This window comes from Heterodontus francisci, chromosome 2, assembly GCF_036365525.1.
Source record: "Heterodontus francisci isolate sHetFra1 chromosome 2, sHetFra1.hap1, whole genome shotgun sequence".
In the NCBI taxonomy this organism is placed as follows: Eukaryota; Metazoa; Chordata; class Chondrichthyes; order Heterodontiformes; family Heterodontidae; genus Heterodontus; species Heterodontus francisci.
In genome coordinates, this window is record NC_090372.1 from 77,515,118 (window position 1) to 77,539,740 (window position 24,623).

The window sequence follows — 24,623 nt, forward strand, 5'->3', positions numbered from 1 at the left end:
AGAGAAATAGAGGTGAGAAGAGAAACAAAAAGCAGAAGAGGAAAATGATACAAAGACAATCAAGAGATCATGTTCACTAATGTCCTTTAGGGAAGGAAATCTGCTGTCCTTACCTGGTCTGGCCTACATGTGACTCCAGACCCACAGCAATGTGGTTAACTCTGACATGCCCTCTGAAATGGCCTAGCAAACCACTCAGTTGTACCTAACCGCTACGAAGTCAATGAAAAGGAATTAAACTGGACGGACCACCCGGCATCGACCTAGGCAACGGAAATGATAATGGCAAACCCAGCCCTGTCGACCCTGCAAAGTCCTCCTTACTAACATCTGGGGGCTTGTGCCAAAGTTGGGAGAGCTGTCCCACAGACTAGTCAAGCAACAGCCTGACATAGTCATACTCACGGAATCATACCTTACAGACGATGTCCCAGGCACTGCAATCACTATCCTTGGGTATGCCCTGTCCCATCGGCAGGACAGACCCAGCAGAGGTGGCGGGACAGTGGTCTACAGTAGGGAGGTAGTTGCCCTGGGAGTCCTCAACATCGACTCCAGACCCCATGAAGTCTCATGGCATCAGGTCAAACATGGGCAAGGTAACCTCATACTGATTACCACCTACTGCCCTCCCTCAGCTGATGAGTCAGTACTCCTCCATGTTGAACACCATTTGGAGGAAGCACTGGGGGTAGCAAGCGCACAAAATGTATTCTGGGTGGGGGACTTCAACGTCCATCACCAAGAGTGGCTCGGTAGCACCACTACTGACCCAGCTGGCCAAGTACTAAAGGTCTGCACAGGTGGTGGGGGAACCAACACGAGGGAAAAACATACTTGACCTTGTCCTCACCAATCTGCCTGCCGCAGATACTTCTGTCCATGACTGTATTGGTAGGAGTGATCACCGCACAGTCCTTGTAGAGATGAAGTACTGCCTTCACACTGAGGATACCGTCCACCGTGTTGTGTGGCACTACCACCGTGCTAAATGGGATAGATTTCGAACAGATCTAGCAATGCAAAACTGGGCATCCATGAGACGCTGTGGGCCATCAGCAGCAGCAGAATTGTACTCAACCACAATCTGTAACCTCATGGCCCAGCATATTCCCCACTCTACCATTACCATCAAGCCAGGAGACCAACCCTGGTTCAATGAACAGTGCAGGAGGGCATGCCAGGAGCAGCACCAGGCATACCTCAAAATGAGGTTTCAACCTGGTGAAGCTACAACACAGGACTATCTGCATGCCAAAGTGCATAAGCAACATGCAATAGACAGAGCTCAGCGATCCCATAACCAACGGATCAGATCTAAGCTCTGCAGTCCTGCCAAATCCAGTCGTGAATGGTGGTGGACAATTAAACAACTAACTGAAGGAGGTGGCTCCACAAATATCCCCATCCTCAATGATGGGGGAGCCCGTCACATCACTGCGAAAGATAAGGCAGAAGCATTTGCAACAATCTTCAGCCAGAAGTGCCGAGTTGATGATTCATCTCGGCCCCCTCCTGAAGTCCCCAGCATTACAGATGCCAGACTTCAGCCAATTCGATTCACTCCGCGTGATATCAAGAAACGACTGAAGGCACTGGATACTGCAAAGGCTATGGGTCCTGACAATATTCCGGCAATAGTACTGAAGACCTGTGCTCCAGAACTTGCCACACCCCGAGCCAAGCTGTTCCAGTATAGCTACAACACTGGCATCTACCCGGCAATGTGGAAAATTGCCCAGGTATGTCCTGGACACATAAAGCAGGACAAGTCCAACCCGGCCAATTACCACCCCATCAGTCTACTCTCAATCATCAGTCATCAACAGTGCCATCAAGCAGCACTTGCTTAGCAATAACCTGCTCAGTGATGCTCAGTTTGGGTTCTGCCAGGGCCACTCAGCTACTGACTTCATTACAACCTTGGTTCAAACATGGACAAAAGAGATGAACTCAAGAGGTGAGATGAGAGTGACTGCCCTTGACATCAAGGCAGCATTTGACCGAGTATGGCATCAAGGAGCCCTAGCAAAACTGCAGTCAATGGGTATCAGGGGGAAAACTCTCTGCTGGTTGGAGTCATACCTAGCGCAAAGGAAGATGGTTGTGGTTGTTGGAGGTCAATCATCTGAGCTCCAGGACATCACTGCAGGAGTTCCTCAGGGTAGTGTCCTAGGCCCAACCATCTTAAGCTGCTTCATCAATGACCTTCCTTCAATCATAAGGTCAGAAGAAGTCAGGATGTTCGCTGATGATTGCACGATGTTCCGCACCATTCGCAACTCTTCAAATACTGAAGCAGTCCATGTAGAAATGCAGCAAGACCTGGACAATATCCAGGCTTGGGCTGATAAATGGTAAGTAACATTTGCACCACACAAGTGCCAGGCAATGACCATCTCCAACAAGACAGAATCTAAACATCTCCCCTTGACATTCAATGGCATTACCATCGCTGAATCCCCCACTATCAACATCCTAGGGGCTACCATTGACCAGAAACTGGACTGGAGTAGTCATATAAATACCATGGCTACAAGAGCAGGTCAGAGGCTAGGAATCCTGTGGCGAGTAACTCACCTCCTGACTCCCCAAAGCCTGTCCACCATCTACAAGGCACAAGTCAGGAGTGTGATGGAATACTCTCCACTTGCCTGGATGGGTGCAGCTCCAACAACACTCAAGAAGCTCGACACCATTCAGAACAAAGCAGCCCACTTGATTGGCACACCATCCACAAATATTCACTCCCTCCACCACCGATGCACAGTGGCTGCAGTGTGTACCATCTACAAGATGCACTGCAGCAACGCACCAAGATTCCTTAGACAGCACCATCCAAACATGCGACCTCTACCAACTCGAAGGGCAAGGACAGCAAATGCATAGGAACAACACCACTTGCAAGTTCCCCTCCAAGTCACACACCATCCTGGTTTGGAACTATTTCGCCATTCCTTCACGGTCGCTGGATCAGAATCCTGGAACTCCCTTCCTAACAGCACTGTTGGCGTACCTACCCCACAAGGACTGCAGTGGTTCAAGAAGGCAGCTCACCACAACCTTCTCAAGGGCAATTAGGGATGGGCAATAAATGCTGGCCTAGCCAGTGATGTCCAAATCCCATGAATGAATAAAAAAAAATATGCTCTGTTTCAGCTTGAGCAGTATCACAGGGAGTTCTCTGGAAATATATTAAAAGTTTTACATGTGACGTTCAATTCCTATACCTACAGGAAGATCACATCATGGGCTGAATCTTCTGAATCTTCAGCAACGGGCGAACAAAACGGCAGCCCGCCCATGCGGGCTTCAAGTCGCAGATCCGCTGCAATCTTGTGTGTGGCAGCTAATTTAAATAGCCAGGGGGTTGGGGGTTTCCTCCACTAGGTCTCGCCGCCACCGGTAATATCGGGCCAGGCCCTCCCGGCATCAGGTGTGTGGCAGCCCTCTCCCAGAGGCATCTTCAGGCCCCCCTGCTCCCTGCCACGGACCCCAATGCCTGGGGGAGAAAGCAATCCAGCCCCATGTTACTTCATTATGACTACGTGCCTAACCTATGTTTAATCGGGTGAGGTTAAAATTTTCCATATCTTTGTATCGTATTTACTTTCAGTTTCTCTGAACATTTACTCCTGTCAGATACAAGGCACTGTGAAGCTCTGCTCCACAGCACCATCTGTCTGAATTTTACTGAAACAGGATTCCCATCTCTCCAGGCTTCCTCCAGAACTTTCTGTCCCCCCTCAATGTCATGATTTTTAACAATAGCAAACAACTATTGCCAGCATCTGGTTTTCTTTTTATGTTTGTATATGATTTCCTTACAAATTGATATTATTCTGTAATTAAACAAATATTATTTGTAATCTTTTATTTTTTTAGAGATACAGCACTGAAACAGGCCCTTCCGCCCACCAAGTCTGTGCCGACCATCAACGACCCATTTATACTAATCCTACATTAATCCCATATTCCGACCAGATCCCCACCTTCCCCCTAGCTATACTAGGGGCAATTTACAATGGCCAATTTACCTATCAATCTGCAAGTCTTTGGCTGTGGGAGGAAACCGGAGCACCTGGCAAAAACCCACGCGGTCACAGGGAGAACTTGCAAACTCCACACAGGCAGTTCTTCTTTGGCCTCCTTGTCTCGGGAGACAATGGGTAAGCGCCTGTAGGTGGTCAGTGGTTTGTGGAGCAGCGCCTGGAGTGACTATAAAGGCCAATACTAGAGTGACAGGCTCTTCCACAGGTGCTACAGAAAAATTGGTTCTCGGGGCTGTTACACAGTTGGCTCTCCCCTTGCGCTTCTGTCTTTTTTCCTGCCAACTGCTAAGTCTCTTCAACTCGCCACACTTTAGCCCCGCCTTTATGGCTGCCCGCCAGCTCTGGCGATCGCTGGCAACTGACTCCCTTGCAAACTCCACACAAGCAGTACCCAGAATCTAACCTGGGTCACTGGACCTGTGAGGCTGCGGTGCTAACCACTGCGCTGCTGACATCTTGATGTCCCCTGATCTCTTTCTGTGTCTGGCTCTCACTGTTTTGTCCCTACTGTCTCTTTAATATGTAACTGCTTCTGTTGGCTTCTCCAAACTCCTCTGTAGATGCCTCTCTCCATTTCCTCCCTGTTCTCATTCTGCTCATGTCTCTCTGTCCACTTGACAGCCCACACTTTCTCTTCTGCATATTCATTGTGCCTTATTTCTTTTCTCCCTCGTTTCCTGCAGCTTGGCTTCATTACTACCATTTAATTCCCTGCAATCTCTGCATTCCTCTGTGGCCGCCGGTGTTAGCTTTTAAATTTTGTTCTCTCTCCAGCCCTCTGTTGCTTCCTATATCCATTTAAGTCTCCTTCTCTCCACTCCTCTGTGAATGCCTTCGTCTGCTTCAGCCACCTCCCACCACCTGTCCCTTTTTGCCTCCCCACTGCTCTGTGTAATCAAAAGTATTAAAAGTGGAACTGTACAAACTACCAAAGAAGGTTAATGACACACTGTTAATCAGCCTCTGAATCCTTCTACTTCTTTGCATGATTCTTCAATGAAAGAGTATGAAGATGCAAAAACAGCAAATTCTCCAATTCCCCTTTTCTGGATTGAAAAGCCCAATTTCTCCAGTCTTTCCTCATAACCAATACGAAGGAGCAATCTTATAGCTCAACAATGCCTCCAGTACCTGAATGTGTTCCTTATTTCTTGGTGACCAGAACTAGATACAGTATTCAAGGCATGGTCTGACCTGTATAGTTTGAGTGTTATAAGGCTGGAGGAGGTCACTGAAATAGGGAGGGGGTTGAACATGCGGTTGTGAATTTTAAGTTAAATCATTAGTGGACTGGGAGCCAACACAGGTCAGCAAGCACAAGGGTGATGAAGTAATTGTGTCAAACAGGCAGTGCAAGTTCCATGCATCGTTTTGAATGTATTATGCAGATTATATCGATTTTTCCAGACAGATATAAATAGATAAAACAGTTGAGATCTAAGCTGCAAGGCTATAGGCTGAAATGCCTAGGAAGCAAATCATTGCACAAGCTGCAGAGAAAGTTCCCATGAACAATGATAAAGTAACATGTGTAGTTAACCTACTACTGCCCTCTGGAGGGAAGTTTAGCAAAACTGAGGAAATTAATTTTGCTCTTCTAATGGTCATATTCCTGGACTTTCTTTGAAGCCCACTCTATGCTTAAAGCTAAAACATCATGGCTATTTGTGTAATACTTGAGGTAACCAGGTTGAATTTTAGAGGCAGAGATTAACTCAGATTATAGTGCAGTATTAAAATTTATAAGCTGTGGTATGAGGGATATTAAACAGCCCTGCATCTGTAGTCCCGATATTAACAGGGGTGGGTTGCAGGGGCAGAGAGACGGAGTTTCAGCTAGGAAACCAAACCTGGGTTTACCACATGCTCTTTGACAAGTTCCCAGCCTAAAAGTCAGCCTCATTCACAGGCTTGTCTTTCTGTCAGGTGGGGAGACCTTCAGAGCTGGCAACAGGAGCAGGTACTGCAGCTGCTACTGGAATCTCAGGGGTGGGGTGGGGTGGAGGCTCCGATCCCCAATCCTGGGGGTCTTTGTACGAGTGTATCTGATGCGGTGTTGCCAGTAGTCGTTTGTGCAGCGCCTGGCCGTTCTTTGTGCAGTGCTTCTGGCTGCTTTAAGTGCAGCGGATGTTAACTCGCTGGGGGCTTTCTTGTAGCTCAGCAGTGCAATGCGCTTAGCGGCTATGACAGGTTCCAGCTCTTCAAAATGAGATTGAAACCAGTCTGCATTTCTCTTCGCACTTTTGCCGTAGGTGGTCAAAGCTGACTCGTATTTGGCGTCTCTGATGTGGGCCCACTTGGTCTTAGCATCCCCTGTGGGAGTGTTTTGAAGGGCTGTTATAAGTGAATTTAGAAATTTTTGTAACAGCTGTGGGTGAGAAATTCTGCTCGTGTTGACTACTGGCAACACCTATGCAGTCATATTCAGCTGGCCTCAGACACTGGAAACATCAGAGGAATGTATGATGGCATTAAGAGAGCTCTTGGGCAACCATCAAGAAGATCGCCCCTCAAATCTAAATCAGGGGACATAATCACTGACCAACGCAAACAAATGGACCGCTGGGTTGAGCACTACCTAGAACTGTACTCCAGGGAGAATGTCGTCACTGAGACTGCCCTCAATGCAGCCCAGCCTCTACCAGTCATGGATGAGCTGGATGTACAGCCAACAAAATCGGAACTCAGTGATGCCATTGATTCCCTAGCCAGCGGAAAAGCCCCTGGGAAGGACAGCATTACCCCTGAAATAATCAAGAGTGCCAAGCTTGCCATACTCTCAGCACTACACGAACTGCTATGCCTGTGCTGGGACGAGGGAACAGTACCCCAGGACATGCGCGATGCCAATATCATCACCCTCTATAAAAACAAAAGGTGACCGCAGTGACTGCAACAACTACCGTGGAATCTCCCTGCTCAGCATAGTGGGGAAAGTCTTTGCTCGAGTCGCTCTAAACAGGCTCCAGAAGCTGGCCGAGCGCGTCTACCCTGAGGCACAGTGTGGCTTTCGTGCAGAGAGATCGACCGTTGACATGCTGTTCTCCCTTCTTTAGATACAGGAGAAATGCCGTGAACAACAGATGCCCCTCTACATGGCTTTCATTGATCTCACCAAAGCCTTTGACCTCGTCAGCAGACGTGGTCTCTTCAGACTACTAGAAAAGATTGGATGCCCACCAAAGCTACTAAGTATCATCACCTCATTCCATGACAATATGAAAGGCACAATCCAACATGGTGGCTCCTCATCAGAGCCCTTTCCTATCCTGAGTGGCATGAAACAGGGCTGTGTTCTCGCACCCACACTTTTTGGGATTTTCTTCTCCCTGCTGCTTTCACATGCGTTCAAATCCTCTGAAGAAGGAATTTTCCTCCACACAAGATCAGGGGGCAGGTTGTTCAACCTTGCCCGAAGAGCGAAGTCCAAAGTACGGAAAGTCCTCATCAGAGAACTCCTCTTTGCTGACGATGCTGCTTTAACATCTCACACTGAAGAGTGCCTGCAGAGTCTCATCGACAGGTTTGCGGCTGTCTGCAATGAATTTGGCCTAACCATCAGCCTCAAGAAAACGAACATCATGGGGCAGGACGTCAGAAATGCTCCATCCATCAATATTGGCGACCACGCTCTGGAAGTGGTTCAAGAGTTCACCTACCTAGGCTCAACTATCACCAGAAACCTGTCTCTAGATGCAGAAATCAACAAGTGCATGGGAAAGGCTTCCACTGCTATGTCCAGACTGGCCAAGAGAGTGTGGGAAAATGGCGCACTGACACGGAACACAAAAGTCCGAGTGTATCAAGCCTGTGTCCTCAGTACCTTGCTCTATGGCAACGAGGCCTGGACAACGTATGTCAGCCAAGAGCGACGTCTCAATTCATTCCATCTTCGCTGCCTCCAGAGAATACTTGGCATCAGGTGGCAGGACCATATCTCCAACACAGAAGTCCTCGAGGCGGCCAACATCCCCAGCTTGTACACACTACTGAGTCAGCGGCGCCTGAGATGGCTTGGCCATGTGAGCCGCATGGAAGATGGCAGGATCCCCAAAGACAAATTGTACAGCGAGCTCGCCACTGGTATCAGACCCACCGGCCGTCCATGTCTCCGCTTTAAAGACGTCTGCAAACACGACATGAAATCTTGTGACATTGATCACAAGTCGTGGGAGTCAGTTGCCAGCGTTCGCCAGTGCTGGCGAGCAGCCATAAAGGCGGGGCTAAAGTGTGGCGAGTCAAAGAGACTTAGTAGTTGGCAGGAAAAACGACAGAGGCACAAAGGGAGAGCCAACTGTGTAACAGCCCCGACAAACAAATTTTTCTGCAGCACCTGTGGAAGAGCCTGTCACTCTAGATTTGGCCTTTATCGCCACTCCAGGCGCTGCTCCACACACCACTGACCACCTCCAGGCGCTTACCCATTGTCTCTCGAGATAAGGAGGCCAAAGAAGATCTGATGCGGGTGGAAGGACCCCTGCAACTCATGGCCAACAAGTAATGCTGTAAAGACACTTACCTTCTCCCCTGAATCTGTCCTCTGCTGTCAGGTTTCTCAAGGCCTGGGAAACATGGCCAGCCACTGTTAAGCTAAATCAGAGTCTGCTGGCCTCAACAAGATATTTAAATTGGCTTCCCACCCCTTGTCTGCCTCCAGTAAAGCCAGAAATGGGCAGATTGGAGTCAGGTTTCAGATCTTTTAAATTTTAGCATCTAACCTGATGCTAACCCATCTGTTTTGGGAGGTTAAAATTCATTCCTGTATTTCAGCTCTCACTCATCAATATATACATCTCCAATTCAGAATGAACAAAACTCATTTGCTTGGAATGTAGTTCCACTTTGCCAAAGCTATCTGGCTGCTGCATTTGTCTCCATTACAACAAAGTTGACACTTCAGAAGTAGTTCATTGGCTTTATAAATGCAAATTACTTCTTTCTTTCGAAAGCAAAATGAAAAATGTCTAATTTCTATTTCTAAGAAAAAAGCAAAACTGTGGGGGGAATTTTATGCCCTCCCACATGTCGGGTTTGGAGGTAGGGAGAGCATATAATCAGGTGTGATGTTGACAGGAGGGGCACGCACCCCACCACCTTCCCACCTCCAACCAAATAAAGTCCTGGGCGGCAAGGCCTGTGAATGGCCTTCCCACCCCACTGCCAATTGAGGCCGTTAATTGGGCATTCAGGGCCTCCAGGGCCTCATCCTGCCGCCACCGAATTAGCCTAGCGGCGGGCAGGTCTGTTGCCGCAGAGGAAGCATGTCAAGTAAACCCGTGGGGGTTGCTTGCTGGCTCCAGGGGCAGGATCCCTCGTTAAAAGGCACTTAGTGCCTGAATAAGGGGCCTGGCATCAGGAAGGGGAGGCCCGTTGAGAGCCATCGCTTGCTTCTGAACCCCTTGACACAACCCTCCCCTCCCCTGCAACCCCCACTTCACAAGACTCCTCCAGCCCTGACCTACCTGTGACCTGGGTCCAGCATCGTTCCTAGGCCTCGAGTGGGTGCTCTACTGGCAGCAGCCACTGCCTCCGCGGTGGCATTGCTCAGTTAAAGAGCTGCCAGCCTCTAATTGGCTGGTGGCTCTCAGCAGGCAGGACTACTGCCACTCGGGTCCTTGATCCTGGGGAAGGCCCACTGCTGTCCACTTAAGTGCCTAACTGGCACTTGATCCAGCAGGCTTCCCCAGAGGAGGCAACATGGGGCTCTTGGCAGCTCCTCTGCCCATGGTCGAGACCCCTGTTGTCAAGACATAATCCAGGCCTATGTGTAAGTGTATGTGCATGCGAGAGAGAATGCATGCATGCGCAAATGAGGAACATGAGTGTCCCTATTTTCAACAAGGCAAAAAAAAAAGGTCTTTATGAAGATACATCTCTAAAACAACTCTGAAAAGTTACCTGGAATAGAAGGAGGAGGACAGGGTGTTATAATCATACATTGCATGGGCAGATTTTTATGACTCTATTAGTTAAGGTTTTGGGCCAAGGGTTTCCATTATGAGCACAAGCAGCCATCTGAGCTAGCTTTCAGAGTATTTTCTGCTTAAGTTTCCACTCAAACTCATTTGCATATCACCAAATATAAAATCTGCCATGAGCCAGTACAATTGGACATTTTAGAATGCAATTTAAAAAACAAAAAATTTGCATGAAATATATTGATATTTTTAAGAGTGGTAACCTTAAATTTAATTAATGTCTATTCGACAATCTGACAGTAACCCAATTTTAAATAACTGAAAATGACTTTAAAAGACTATACAAAACCATTTACTAGTGTCATTGATATAATGTAATCAGTTTTTTAGCAGAATTTTAAGATTCTCCTCAAAGGGCCACAAACTGGCATAATTAGTGGAAATACATCCGTGGTGATTAATTTGATCTGGGGATGTGACTAGTTTTGTGGGTGGGGCTGACTTCCAATGCAATGTTTTTTAAACTAGCACAGAATTTTGTGGAAACTCGATTTGTGTTGGACATAATGGACACTTAAAATTCCATGATCTTTTGCAATGATTTGGCCAATTTTGGGCAAGTATACCAGTGCACCCTCACAAAAACTTAAAGCCCATGTTCCATCAACACTGGCATGTTACAAAGTCACTTGTGTATTTCATCCATTTTCTGTTCTAGCTTTCCAAAAGTATAAAATTATTTGGCTTTCAAAAAATATAGATCTCCAGTATTGTTTTTTACAATTCATTCAAAATTACAAGAAGAAAAGCAAATAATATAGCCTTTAACTCACAAGAGTCAGAAAAAGGTGGGTTTACATCGGGCGCTTAATTTACATCCCATCTGATTTTACACTCCATTGAAGTCAACGGACTGTAAAGTCAGGTGGAGCATAAATCAAACATCTGATCCAAACTCAACCCATTCTTGCTGTGCAGGTTAGACTAAAAATCAGAGCTAATATTACGTCATAACATATGCATAGGCCACCAGATGTCAATTGGTTAATAGGTTAAAAAGTTGCTGAGTGCGCCAATTTTCATGCAAACATTTGATTTCTGAGCTAGTTAATCTCTTGGGATGTTTCAGTCGCTGTCAGCGACTGAGAGTTAGGGAGAAGAAATTTCCCATGTCTGATCACTTCCAGGTTCACAGATGTTCACTTCCCAGATACACATACTGATACTTCTGTGAGGACTGCAGCCTCTGTAGAACCATACAACAGCAGAGGCATTATCGTAAGGAAAAGAACTATAGGGACATAGTTGTAAATATTGAACAAAAAAAAAAAACACATTGTGCAAAATAAATTGTCCCATGTTAAACTTTACTGCTGTTCAAGGCTTTGCTATAAATCGGGTTGATTTTTTTTCTTACTTCAGCTGCAAACAATCTGCAAGATATGAATTCTGCATCAGAGTGTAAGTGGGCAAAGGTATTACTTTCCTTAACTCCCACCCTCCCAGTTAAACATTCTACTGTAGCTGCACCATGTATACTGTAAGAAGATTGATACGTCCAGTTCTGCAAATGACTAAAAAATGAACATAGCAGGTTTCCTTTTCCACCCATTTAGATTTAGAATTTTTACAAAGTTTTGATCTATAAACCCAAATAAGTCCAAAAAAATTACTGTTGTTACACTCTCCCTAGAGTATTTTGATAAAGGTTTTGGTTTCATACACGTCATTATGAGTATTTACCTGCGCAGGGAAAAACCAGAAGAAAAGGTTGCTGTTATAGTTCTTATTCACTGTCAAATATCCAGAGTAGCTCTTCACTACTGGACCTTCTAGAGGGCCCACTAAACTCAATTCACGAGCTGAAAAAAAGTGTACAGAGTTAATATTTCCACACAAGAGTTTAAAGTGATTCTTTATTTGGTGAAAGATCAATATTTCTTCACAGTTTTCAACTACAAACCTCGAAGAGTCAACAAAGCTTCCCTAAATAAACAAAAAATTCAAAAAACAACACATAGCTAGAAAACAACCTTGAATAAAGCGTTATGACCAAGGCTATTTAATAAGTTAAATTTCACGTTATCACACTGAATTTCAGGATTTCCAGTTAGTGTCTTGGGATCACACCCAATTGGATACCAAGGGTGAGGCTTTAGCTTAGGACAGGGGACTCATCTGCTCATCAGCTGCTGAAACCCTCATTCATGCCTTAGTTACTTCTAGAATTGACTATTCCAATACACACCTGGCTGACCTCCTACCTTCCACCCTCCATAAACTTAAACTCATCCAAAACTCTGATGCCCATATCCTAACTCATACCAAGTCCCATTCACTCATCATCCCTGTGCTCACTGACCTACATTGGTTCCTGGTTGAGCAATTTTAAAATTCTTATCCTTGTTTTCAAATCCCTCCATGGCCTCGCCCCTCCCTATCTCTGTAATCTCCTCCAATCCTACAACCCCTCAAAATATCTCCACTCCTCCAGTTTTGGCCTTTTATGCATCCCTGATTTTAATCACTCCACCACTCGCAGAATTCTCTCCCTAAACCTCTCCACTTTTCTCCTGCTCTTTCCTCCTTTGAGATGCTCCTCAAAACTATCTCTTTGACCAAGCATTTGGTCATCTGTCCTAACAGCTTCTTATGGGGCTTGGTGTCAAGTTTTGTTCACTCCTGTGAAATGCTGTGGGATATTTTACTACATTAATGGCACTATCTAAATGCCATTGTTGTTGTTTAAAAGTGCTAAACTACACAACAAAGAGGTATTGGGAATGGCCAGATGACCTGCTGTTTCCCCTTCCAATTCTGCGTGTTTCTATATTTCTAATGCCAGACAATAAAATACAGCCACACTTCAGGAAGAGTGTAAGGGTCCTTGAGAGGGTGCAGAGGAAACTAGCCATGATGGTTCCAGAGATGAGGGATTTTAGTTACAAGGTTCTCCTTAGAGCAAAGGAGGTTGAGGGGAGATTTAATAGAGTGTATAAGATTATGAAAGGCTTAGATAAGGTAGACAAGGAAAAGCTGTTCCCATTAACTAATTGCACAAGCACTAGGGGACACAGATTGAAGATTTCGGGCAAGAGATGTAGGAAGAATATGAGAAGGAACTTTTTTTTTTTTTAAAATGCAGCAGGTGGACCTGGAACTCACTGACAAGAAGGATGATGGAAATGGAGACAAACAATTATTCCAAAAGGAAATAAACTTGCAGGCTTATGGGGATCAAGCAGGGGAGTGGGACCGATTGGATGCTCTGTGGACAGCTACGTGGACTCGATGGGCTGAATGGCCTCCTTCTGTGCCATATATGACTATGAAAATAATTTCATCTTTGGCATTTGTCAACCTTCATAACAAACTAAAATGAGTGAAATCAGAGTGTGTTATCAGAAACACTCAATTGAATTAGTAACATGAAATGCACTGCCAGTAAACTATTAGGCTATAATTCATATTCAAAAACTTTTCATGATTATTTATAATCAAATAAAACTAACTAGAAGATAAAGGGAAAGGAAAAATTCTAAATGTATCCTTCTATGTTGGTGTTAAACAGGTTGCTGTTTGCAATTTTATCAACTGTAGTTCAATGTTTATTCTCACCTTTCTCAATTTCTCCAGATTCCAGATAAGGAGTAAGAAAGAGGGGTTTCCCAGGGTCTACCTTTGGTGGCGTAGAAGCTTTGATACCTTTAAACATGTGTCTGAGAAAAGTAAACTTTCCAGGTATACAACATGGCTGAATGGAAAGGAGCGCAATGACAAATAGTTGCGTGTGCCACATCCTAAAGCAAATGGAACAGAAAAGTTGTTCAGTCTTGGGAGAAAAAAAGCTTCACATTTCTTTATTGAATACAGCGGTAAAAGATATAAATCAAATTGTAGTAATTTAAACAGTATGATACAACAAAACTATTCATTATAAGAATAATTGAAATAAAGAATGAATGCTTTATAAATTCAACATTAATGAAAATTATGTACATTTACCACGATTGCATTAATACTGTGCTTCATCCTCTGTCTAAATCAATCGCTGTACTGAAAATTCACCAGTTATTAATTGCACTATTTCAGAAGATATCGTTGATGTGAAATGAATTCATGAAAAATCAATTTCCATGTTACAGCATTGCATGGAGGGAAACAGTAAAGGAGAGACATCAGCAGTAATATAAAAAGATGAAAAATCAAAAATTGCGAGGAGAGCCAGAGAAAATAAGAACACGTCAACAAAATATCACTTTTTGGGCCAAAGTAGGAAGTCTTCCTTTACCAGTCACCACTACAATAATGTCTCAGTGTTTGCTAACAAGCCAGGCAGTAGTATGAACACAGACATTTGTGGCGGTTGCCTAAAATCTGTATTTTTGGTTTGCATGCACCCACAGTCCAACTCATTTGCCTTAACAGAACACACTGTGCCAGAATTTACCGTAGCCATTTGGCACTTGTCAGTCATTTAATTTCCATGAGACTTTGCACTGCAAGTTGCTGTAGGTGGGAGAATGAAATGGCACAGAACTCTTTACAGGGTATTTGGGATCTGTGTGAACAGAGCAAACAACGTTGTAACACCTGATTGTGACGGAAACCACACTGGCCAAAAGGAAACATATTAATTTCATCTTATGGAATACTATTTGAACTTTTACTGAACATTGAACATAATTTGTTTATAAAGACCACAGAGCTGAACGGCTGAAAACATAGCTGCACATTTGCATTCTGAGGAAAAGTTGCATAAAGAGACAATGGGAGTGCTTTCTGACTCAATTAGCGAGATGGGTTTTGTCAATAGTGACGATCAAAAGACATCGAGAGCCACTGTCTTGGTAAGAGACAAACCTCCAACCACACCCCACCCCCGCAACTCCACTGAGTGTGACTGGAGAACTTTTGAAATCAACAATCCTCACAGACGATGCATTGGGGGTTTTCTACAGGCCTCCCAACAGCCAGCGGGAGGTAGAGGAGCAGATATGTAGACAGATTTTGGAAAGGTGTAAAGGTAACAGGGTTGTAGTGGTGGGTGATTTTAACTTCCCCAATATTGACTGGGACTCACTTAGTGCTAGGGGCTTCGATGGGGCAGAATTTGTAAGGAGCATCCAGGAGGGCTTCTTGAAACAATATGTAGATAGTCCAACTAGGGATGGGGCCGTACTGGACCTGGTATTGGGGAATGAGCCTGGCCAGGTGGTCGAAGTTTCAGTAGGGGAGCATTTCGGGAACAGTGACCTTAATTCCATAAGTTTTAAGGTACTTGTAGATAAGGATAAGAGTAGTCCTCGGGTGAAGGTGCTAAATTGGGGGAAGGCTAATTATAACATTAGGCAGGAACTGAAGAATTTAGATTGGGGGCGGCTATTTGAGGGTAAATCAACATCTGACATGTGGGAGTCTTTCAAACGTCAGTTGATTAGAATCCAGGACCAGCATGTTCCTGTGAGGAAGAAGGATAAGCTCGGCAAGTTTCGGGAACCTTGGATAACGCAGGATACTGTGAGCCTAGTCAAAAAGAAAAAAGGAAGCATTCGTAAGGGCTGGAAGGCTAGGAACAGACGAATCCCTTGAGGAATATAAAGACAGTAGGAAAGAACTTAAGCAAGGAGTCAGGAAGGCTAAAAGGGGTCATAAAAGTCATTGGCAAACAGGATTAAGGAAAATACCAAGGCTTTTTATACGTATATAAAGAGCAAGAGGGTAACCAGGGAAAGGGTTGGCCCACTCAAGGACAGAGAAGGGAATCTATGTGTGGAGTCAGAGGAAATGGGAAAGGTACTAAATGAGTACTTTGCATCAGTATTCACCAAAGAGAAGGACTTGGTGGATGATGAGCCTAGGGAAGGGAGTGTAGATAGTCTCAGTCATCTCATTATCAAAGAGGAGGAGGTGTTGGGTGTCTTGCAAAGCATTAAGGTAGATAAGTCCCCAGGGCCTGATGGGATCTACCCCAGAATACTGAGGAAGGCAAGGGAAGAAATTGCTGGGGCCTTGACAGAAATCTTTGCATCCTCATTGGCTACAGGTGAGGTCCCAGAGGACTGGAGAATAGCCAATGTTGTTCCTTTGTTTAAGAAGGGTAGCAAGGATAATCCAGGAAATTATAGGCCGGTGAGCCTTACGTCAGTGGTCGGGAAATTATTAGACAGGATTTACTCCCATTTGGAAACAAACAAACTTATTAGCGAGAGGCAGCATGGTTTTGTGAAGGGGAGGTCGTGTCTCACTAATTTGATTGAGTTTTTTGAGGAAGTGACAAAGATGATTGATGAAGGAAGGGCAGTGGATGTTATCTATATGGACTTCAGTAAAGCCTTTGACAAGGTCCCTCATGGCAGACTGGTACAAAGGTGAAGTCACACGGGATCAGAGGCGAGCTGGCAAGATGGATACAGAACTGGCTCGGTCATAAAAGACAAAGGGTAGCAGTGGAAGGGTGCTTTTCTGAATGGAGGGATGTGACTAGTGGTGTTCCGCAGGGATCTGTGCTGGGACCTTTGCTCTTTGTAGTACATATAAATGATTTGGAGGAAAATGTAGCTGGTCTGATTAGTAAGTTTGCGGACGACACAAAGGTTGGTGGAGTTGCGGATAGTGATGAGGATTGTCAGAGGATACAGCAGGATATAGATCGGTTGGAGACTTGGGCGGAGAAATGGCAGATGGAGTTTAATCCGGATAAATGTGAGGTAATGCATTTTGGAAGGTCTAATGCAGGTGGGAAGTATACAGTAAATGGCAGAACCCTTAGGAGTATTGACAGGCAGGGAGATCTGGGCGTACAGGTCCACAGGTCACTGAAAGTGGCAACACAAGTGGATAAGGTAGTCAAGAAGGCATACGGCATGTTTGCCTTCATCGGTCAGGGCATAGAGTATAAAAATAGGCAAGTCATGCTGCAGTTGTACAGAACTTTAGTTAGGCCACACTTAGAATATTGCATGCAATTCTGGTCGCCACTCTACCAGAAGGACGTGGAGGCTTTGGAGAGGGTACAGAAGAGGTTTACCAGGATGTTGCCTGGTCTGGAGGGCATTAGCTATGAGGAGAGGTTGGATAAACTCGGATTGTTTTCACTGGACCGACAGGAGGTGGAGAGGCGACATGATAGAGGTTTACAAAAGTTATGAGCGGCATCTACAGAGTGGATATTCAGAAGCTTTTTCCCAGGGTGGAAGAGTCAGTTACTAGGGGACATAGGTTTAAGGTGAGAGGGGCAAGGTTTAGAGGGGATGTGCGAGGCAAGTTCTTTACACAGAGGGTGGCGAGTGCCTGGAACTTGCTGCCGGGGGAGGTGGTGGAAGCAGGTACCATAGAGACGTTTAAGAGGCATCTTGACAAATACATGAATAGGATGGGAATAGAGGGATACGGTCCCCAGAAGTGCAGAAGGGTTTAGTTTAGGCAGGCATCAAGATCGGCGCAGGCTTGGAGGGCCGAATGGCCTGTTCCTGTGCTGTACTATTCTTTGTTCAAACAAAGAGCTGGTCACATGACTAACCTGCTGGCCAACCTGGGGACTTTTTGAATTGTGCCTCACAGAAAGGTTTGGGGCAGACAGACTGCAATTGAACTTCAAGAATAAAGTACCTCTCTGTCTCCCTCTCAAGCAAAGTTCCAGGGACCCATGGAAGCAACTTAAAAGTCTGAAGACAGAGGACCTCTTCAGCCTTCTGGTACCAGTGAAACAAGTTTGAAATTGTGTACTGGACCCCAGTGAAACTGCAAGACTTAACTCCAATCAAGGACTTTACATCCAAACTAAAGACAGTAACTGAATTCCATTTATTGCTCCAAACCCCCCCCCCCCCCCCACTCTTTATTCTTTCTCCCTCTCTGTATCTATTGGTGTCTATTTATCTTGTATGCATGCTAGCATGGTTGCAACACGTATTTTTAGTAATTTTAACTGAGTTAGAGTATTAAGGCTAATAAACTTACAACTTTCTTGTTTAAACCTAAGAAAACCTGTCTGGTTGGCTCATTTACAATTGCAATCAGAGAGCGGTGAGGAAGGACTCACTGAGGTGAAGCTAAAATTCTGTTTTAAAAAGTTAAACCCTGTTACGGCCAAACCAGGAAAGGGGCCAGAGGGGAATCTGAAACCCCTTCCTCACCCGGGTTGTAATATGATCAATCAGATTGAAGTATTCTGAAATGAACAGCGCGGAGTCCGAATCAGGAAATGTAAGTTAGAATAGTGAATTCAGTATCAAATAGTGAAATAAAGAGAGTGAGAGTAAGATTCAATTAAGAGTGAGAGAAAATCTCCAACAACAATTAAAAGATAAAGGCATAAGGCTCCACCCTTATAATAGTTAATGTCAGTGCCTGAGAGGTTGTTTGACAGTAATCGAGACACTTCACACCATTAAAAAGGGCAATTAGACTGAAATGGACAAGCCCTAACTTTCTTTGGCGGGTCCATATCTACCATGCAAATATAGGTACTTTACCACATTCAGTGCTTTTGAATGGCAAGTCAGACAGTGAAATGCCATTTTTGTGAAGCAAATGGCGGAGCAGTGCATTTCAGACTCCAACTTCAGGATATCACGTTTAACCATGCGCCTTCTCTAGACTGAAGTTGATGTACCATTCGCACATAAATAGCAGTGAGCGCCATTAGTCTTACAGTTATTTTGACAATAAAATCTGAGCCATTGAGTTGATAGAACATCTGACTATTGTTACGACTGAGACGGCAGGAGCGCACTGTTTTTTCTAGTTCCACTTCTCCACAGGTCACAACATATATTTGAATGTTTACCCAGTTACTGATACGGTCAATCATTGACTCTATTTTTATCCCATAATAAAATACACCATAGAAACATAGAAAATAGGAGGAGCAGGCCATTCGGCCCTTCGGGCCTGCTCCGCCATTCAGAAAAGATCATGGCTGATCGTTTAATTCAGTACCCTGTTCCCGTTTTCTCCCCACATCCCTTGATCCCTTTGGTATTAAGAAATATATCTATCTCCTTCTTGAATATATTTACTGATTTGGCCTCCACTGCCTTCTGTGGTAGAGAATTCCACAGGTTCACCACCCTCTGAGTGAAGAAATTTCTCCTCATCTTGGTTCTAAGTGGCATACCCTGTATCCTGAGACTGTGACCCCTGGTTCTGGACTCCCCAGCCATCAGGAACATCCTCCCTGCATCTAGCCTGTCTAGTCATGTTAGAATTTTATAGGTTTCTATGAGATCCCCTCATTCTTCTAAACTCTAGTGAATATAGGCCTAGTCGACCTAATCTCTCCTAATACATCAATCCTGCCATGCCAGGAATCAGCCTAGTAAATCTTCTTTGCACTCCCTCCATGGGAAGAACATCCTTCCTCAGATAAGGAGACCAAAACTGCACACAATACTCCAGATGTGGTCTCACCAAGGCCCTGTATAACTTCAGTAAGACATCCTTGCTCCTGTACTCAAATTCTCTTGCAATGAAGGCCAACATACCATTCGCCTTCCTAACTGCTTGCTGCACCTGAATGCTTGCTTTCAGCGACTGGCGTACAAGGACACCCAGGCCAGGTCTCGTTGCATCTCCCCCTTTCCCAATCTATCACTGTTCAGATAACAATCTGCCTTTTCGTTTTTACAACCAAAGTGGATAACCTCACATTTATCCACGTTATACTGCATCTGCCATGCATTTGCCCACCCACCCAACTTGTCCAAATCACACTGCAGCCTCTTTGCATCCTCCTCACTGCTCACAGTCCCCTCCAGCTTTGGGTCATCTGCAAGCTTGGAAATGTTACATTTAGTTCCCTCACCCAGTCATTAATATATATTATGAATAGCTGGGGCCCAAGCACTGATCCCTGCGGTTCCCCACTAGTCAGTGCCTGCCACCCGGAAAAAGACCCGTTTATTTCTACTCTCTGTTTCCTGTCTGTCAACCAATTCTCAATCTATGCCAGTATATTGCCCCCAATCCCATGTGCTTTAATTTTGCCCACTAACCTCTTATGTGGGACCTTATCAAAAGCCTTCTGAAAATCCAAATACACCATATCCACTGGTTCTCCCTTATCTATTCAACTAGTTACATCTTCAAAAAACCCAGTAGATTTGTTAAGCATGATTTCCCTTTTGTAAACCCTTGCTGACTTTGTCCAATCCCATTTATGCTTTCCAGGTGTTGGTGACTGCTCACTTGGCAAGTTTTCTCCAACTGCCTTCAAAACAGTTCACACCCAACACACTGTCCAAAGTGAAACCAAAAACAATATCTCAAAAGTCAAGCCTCCTGACCCATCACTTCTCTGTAAACATCTCCCAAATCAAAAAGTCCCTGCTGGATATTTATCTGAAGACAGGTGACTTCCAGTAAACATTGTTTTCAAACAAGACCTCTCAGTGTCCTTTCAATGACCCCAGTGAAAAAAACATCTATGGAATCCTTTTCAGTTTTCCCAAATAAAACAATGTCCATAATTCTAAAGTACATGAACCCTCAAAATAAAAAACAAAAAATATAGAAGCACCGTCATAACACTGTAAAAGAATGGGTCATCTATCAACCTTAACATATGTCATCTACCATTAAACAGAAAGGGGAATTTTATTTGACAGTAGGGAACCTTACAGCACGATACAACATCAATAAGAGGAGTAGCCTTTGCCACAGACACTGCTGCACCAGTCGGAAGTTTGCGTTGATATAGATGTTTTGTCTGTTACACCATAAACTTTTCAAAATATTCTTTAAAATCTACAAGATAAATGTTTCAATGAGAACTGACCGCGCCAGGAAATAGAACAGGTTTTCACTTTGTTTTCAGCATCAAGTACTTAATGAAGTTGAATGCATGCTTGATGTAGATCAAAGCCATCAATTCCTATTCATCATAATAATCACAATGCACAAAGGCATCAACAGGGATACAGTTACATCTTCAAAAGAGCTGAGCGTCTGCAGACATATTATACTCTACAACGACACCTCATTTGAAAACTGAACATAAATTTGTTTTTAGTATTCTGACATAAAAGACAGAATTTTAACATGCAGAGGGTGGTAGGTGCCAGTGTGCCAGAAATCTAACATGATCCCCCTCACGTCCACCTTTAACTGCTGTGCATTTTTAGGCATGTGCAGAAACACTGCCCCCCCCCACCTCCACCCCACCCTAGTGATGGAGGATCTGTTATTTGAATGTGGCAATTAAATGAAAGTTTAACCCTACGTTCTGGCTTTAATAGCCAGCCCACTTGTTTTCCGACCTGCGTGAAACTTGCCAGGGGCAGCAAGGCCAAAGCACAGCAGAGACTGGCAGGGCTGTGAAATCGACAATCTGGAAAGCCTTTAAATACTAAAACAGCGCAGCTGCTTCCTTGCCTAGATGAAAGGCTTTTGCTCACAGGACTTGTTCTGAGAATGTCCTTTCACAGCTTTACAGGTGATTCCAACTTTTTGGAAGTCATTTTGCCTGTCTTGGACTTTACTCACCTTGATCTGCACTTCCCTGTTGTCAACGTTCACTGCAGCATGGGAGCAGCTTATGCAGCTCTACCTTGGACCCCTTTTGAGGAATAGGAGGAGCAGAAGGAACAATACCAACAGCACTAGCAGCAGCTGCCTTCTCCTCAGCCATATGTCACCCACAGGACAGAAGACATGGACACAGAACTCCAGCTCGAGGGAGGTGATAACCCAATACAGGGTATACATCCAGAGGATCAGTTTTCTCAACATGACTGAGCATCCTTAGGAGGATCAGACTTTCACGGCAGGTCTTTGCTGACATCTGCAGCCTCCTGGCACAAGACCTCATTCCCACTGGACCAAGTGGGCACGCATTGCCAGTGGCCATCCACGTCACCATAGCCCTGAACTTCTTCGCCTTCAGCCCTTTCCAGGGATCTGGTGACATTTTCATCAATCTGCTGTGCACAAATGCATCTCCCAGGTGATTGATGCCATGTTTGCTGGGGCCTCCACTTACGTCCATTTTGACACTGATGAGGCCTGTCAGACCCAGAGGACTCTCACATTTGCTGCAATGGCTGGATTCCCACAGGCACAGGGAATGCACACGTGGCAATCGAGGCATCCTCAGATCAACCAGCACTCCATTAATGTTTAGCTGATATGTCACCACCAGAAGGTTTTCATGCATGTCTGTGAAAGATATCATGAAAGCTACCAAGATACCTTCATAATGCACCAGTCACATCCCCCACAGGACGTCACACCTTCTAGCAGTGGTTCCTTGGAGAAAAGGAGTCCTTTCTAAGAACGAGGCTGATGACACCTGTGAGGAGCCCTACCACTGATGCAGAGGAAAGGTACAACAGGAGTCACAGGACCACAGGGGTGATCATGGAGCAAGCCATTTGGTTGCTAAATATGTGAATCAGGTGCCTGTACAAATCTGGAGGCGCCCTTCAGTTTGCACCAGCAAGGGTGTTTCAAGTGGTCTGCTGTGCCTTGCACAACATTGCGCTGCAGAGATGAATGGCGCTCAGGAGGAGGAGGAGCCTGATATGGCCAGCGTACCTGCAGCCACTCACCTAGCTGCCAGAGGAGCCCGTGACAGACGCATCCAGGCACGGTTCAGATAACCTGCGTGTGTGAAGCCTGATGGCAAAACAATGCTGAAACCTCTGCCCCACCCACCCCCAAGAATGAATCATTCCCACAGTCAAAAATCCCTCCATCTCATTCACACTATTTGCTCGTCTTCTACTCTGGTCAAACCATTCTCCTCAAGGCTAATGGCCATTTGGAAGGTGGAAGGCAAAAATGAAGACCTGAAATAAAAGCTCATGATTCATTAACTTTTTCAAATATATTTGGACAGTGACATTTTTATAAACACCCAGGGAATCCCTTGTGTGACTAAAAGATTTGTCCATTTCCTATTACTTCGACATGGTACTATCCCTGTGGCATCAGCAGAGTGACAAGCAGCCTGCTTGTTCCGCACCAAAGACTGTCCCACCTATACCTGTGCAGGGGCAGACCTGGTCATCGGGTCAGGAGGCAGCATGCGGGGCTCTGACAAAGCGAGGGAGGGGCAAGGGACGAGAAGTGAGAGCGCCTTGAGCAGAATCCCCATTTCTTCCTTTTCCATCTTCCCTCTCATAGAGTCATAGACTCAGTTACAGCATAGAAGGAGGCCATTCGGCCCATCGAGTCCATGCTGGCTCATGGCGGAGCAATCCAGTCAGTCCCACTCACCCTTGATCCTGGTAGCCCTACAAGTTTATTTCCTTCAAGTGTCCATCCAATTTCCTTTTGAAATCATTGATTGTCTCTGCTTCCACCACCCCTCATGGGCAGCCAGTTCCAGGTCATCACCACTCACTATTTAAAAAGTTCCTCCTCCCATTCCCCCTGCATCACTTGCCCAAAACCTGCAATGTGTGCCCATACTCCTTGTATGTTAAGACATACAATGTGAAGACATTTTCCTTGTCTAACTTATCTAAGCCTATCACAATTTCGCACACCTCTATCAAATCTCCCCTCAATCTTCTTTGCTCCAGGGAGAACATCCCTAGCTTCACTAAGCTAACCTTGTAACTAAACACCCCCAGCCCTGGGACCATTCTGGTAAACCTCCCCTGCATCATCTCAAGGACCTGCACATCCTTTCCTCATGGCCCATCCACACTTCCTTGGTAGCCAAGAGCTGCGGCCGCAGCTGTGGCATGTAGATATGGCGGCTATGGGGGTCACCTCAATTTGATCTTGGAGTGCTGGCCCCCTGGGGTGCCACCAGGAAGCCTCCTCCAGGCAACTGCTGGGTTCCAAACGCCACGATGGTGGGGGCAGGGGGTGGGGGGGGCGGAATTGGGAGGGTGCAGGCCTTCTGGAAAATTCCAGTTGGCCTCTGATCATTGGCCTAAATAGGCCTTTTAACTATGTTAACAAGCTACCCACCATCATCCCAACCAATCTGCTTCCTTAAAAATGGCCCAGAAGTGGGAAGGTGCTGGCAAACTGGCACGCCAGTCAGCGCTGGGAAACTGCAGACCTGCCCGCCTCCATTCCTGCCTCCGGCAGGCTTTCAAAATTCAGCCCAATATGTGAATTGGAAAATACATAGTAACATTTAGCAAAAGATATTTGAAACAAGATCAAAGACCACCATCCCCAAAAAACAGCAAATTGTTTATCCATCCTGCAGGCCCTCTGTTACTGGCATTGATACAAATATCCTGAAAATAATTTTTTTATGGTTAGTTCAAATGTGTTTTAGTGATTACTGTAAATAAGACCACCACAGAGATTTTGGCATAGGAGGAGATTGTTCAAGTTACAACCATCAATTGTACTGGAGCTAGCCAACTGAAAGCACAAAAGGTTGCTGGATATAATACAATAACATCTGAAACATTAGATTAGAATTTGCACTAATCTTCAAGAGATTGGATTGTAATTCTGGCAAGGTCAGCAATTCACCGCTAAACAAACAACATAACAAGTATACATTGTTCTAATAACTATAATGCAAGCCGAGTTAGAAACAAGTGGGCAGCACAGTGGCGCAGTGGTTAGCACCGCAGCCTCACAGCTCCAGCGACCCGGGTTCAATTCTGGGTACTGCCTGTGTGGAGTTTGCAAGCTCTCCCTGTGTCTGCGTGGGTTTTCGCCGAGCACTCCGGTT

At 45.2% G+C, this 24,623-nt stretch overlaps 1 protein-coding gene across 6 annotated transcripts in view; it reads right to left on the reverse strand.

Moving 5' to 3' along the window:
- Window positions 1-24,623, reverse strand: part of cpvl (carboxypeptidase vitellogenic like) — a 120,535-nt gene that overhangs the window by 86,840 nt on the left and 9,072 nt on the right. For all 6 annotated transcript variants that reach the window (XM_068059459.1, XM_068059468.1, XM_068059498.1 and 3 more), the window contains 2 exons: window positions 13,589-13,770; window positions 11,714-11,832 (listed from right to left, as the gene is read on the reverse strand). In XM_068059459.1, coding sequence (XP_067915560.1) covers window positions 11,714-11,832; window positions 13,589-13,770 — 301 coding nt within the window. The remainder of the gene's footprint in view (window positions 1-11,713; window positions 11,833-13,588; window positions 13,771-24,623) is intronic.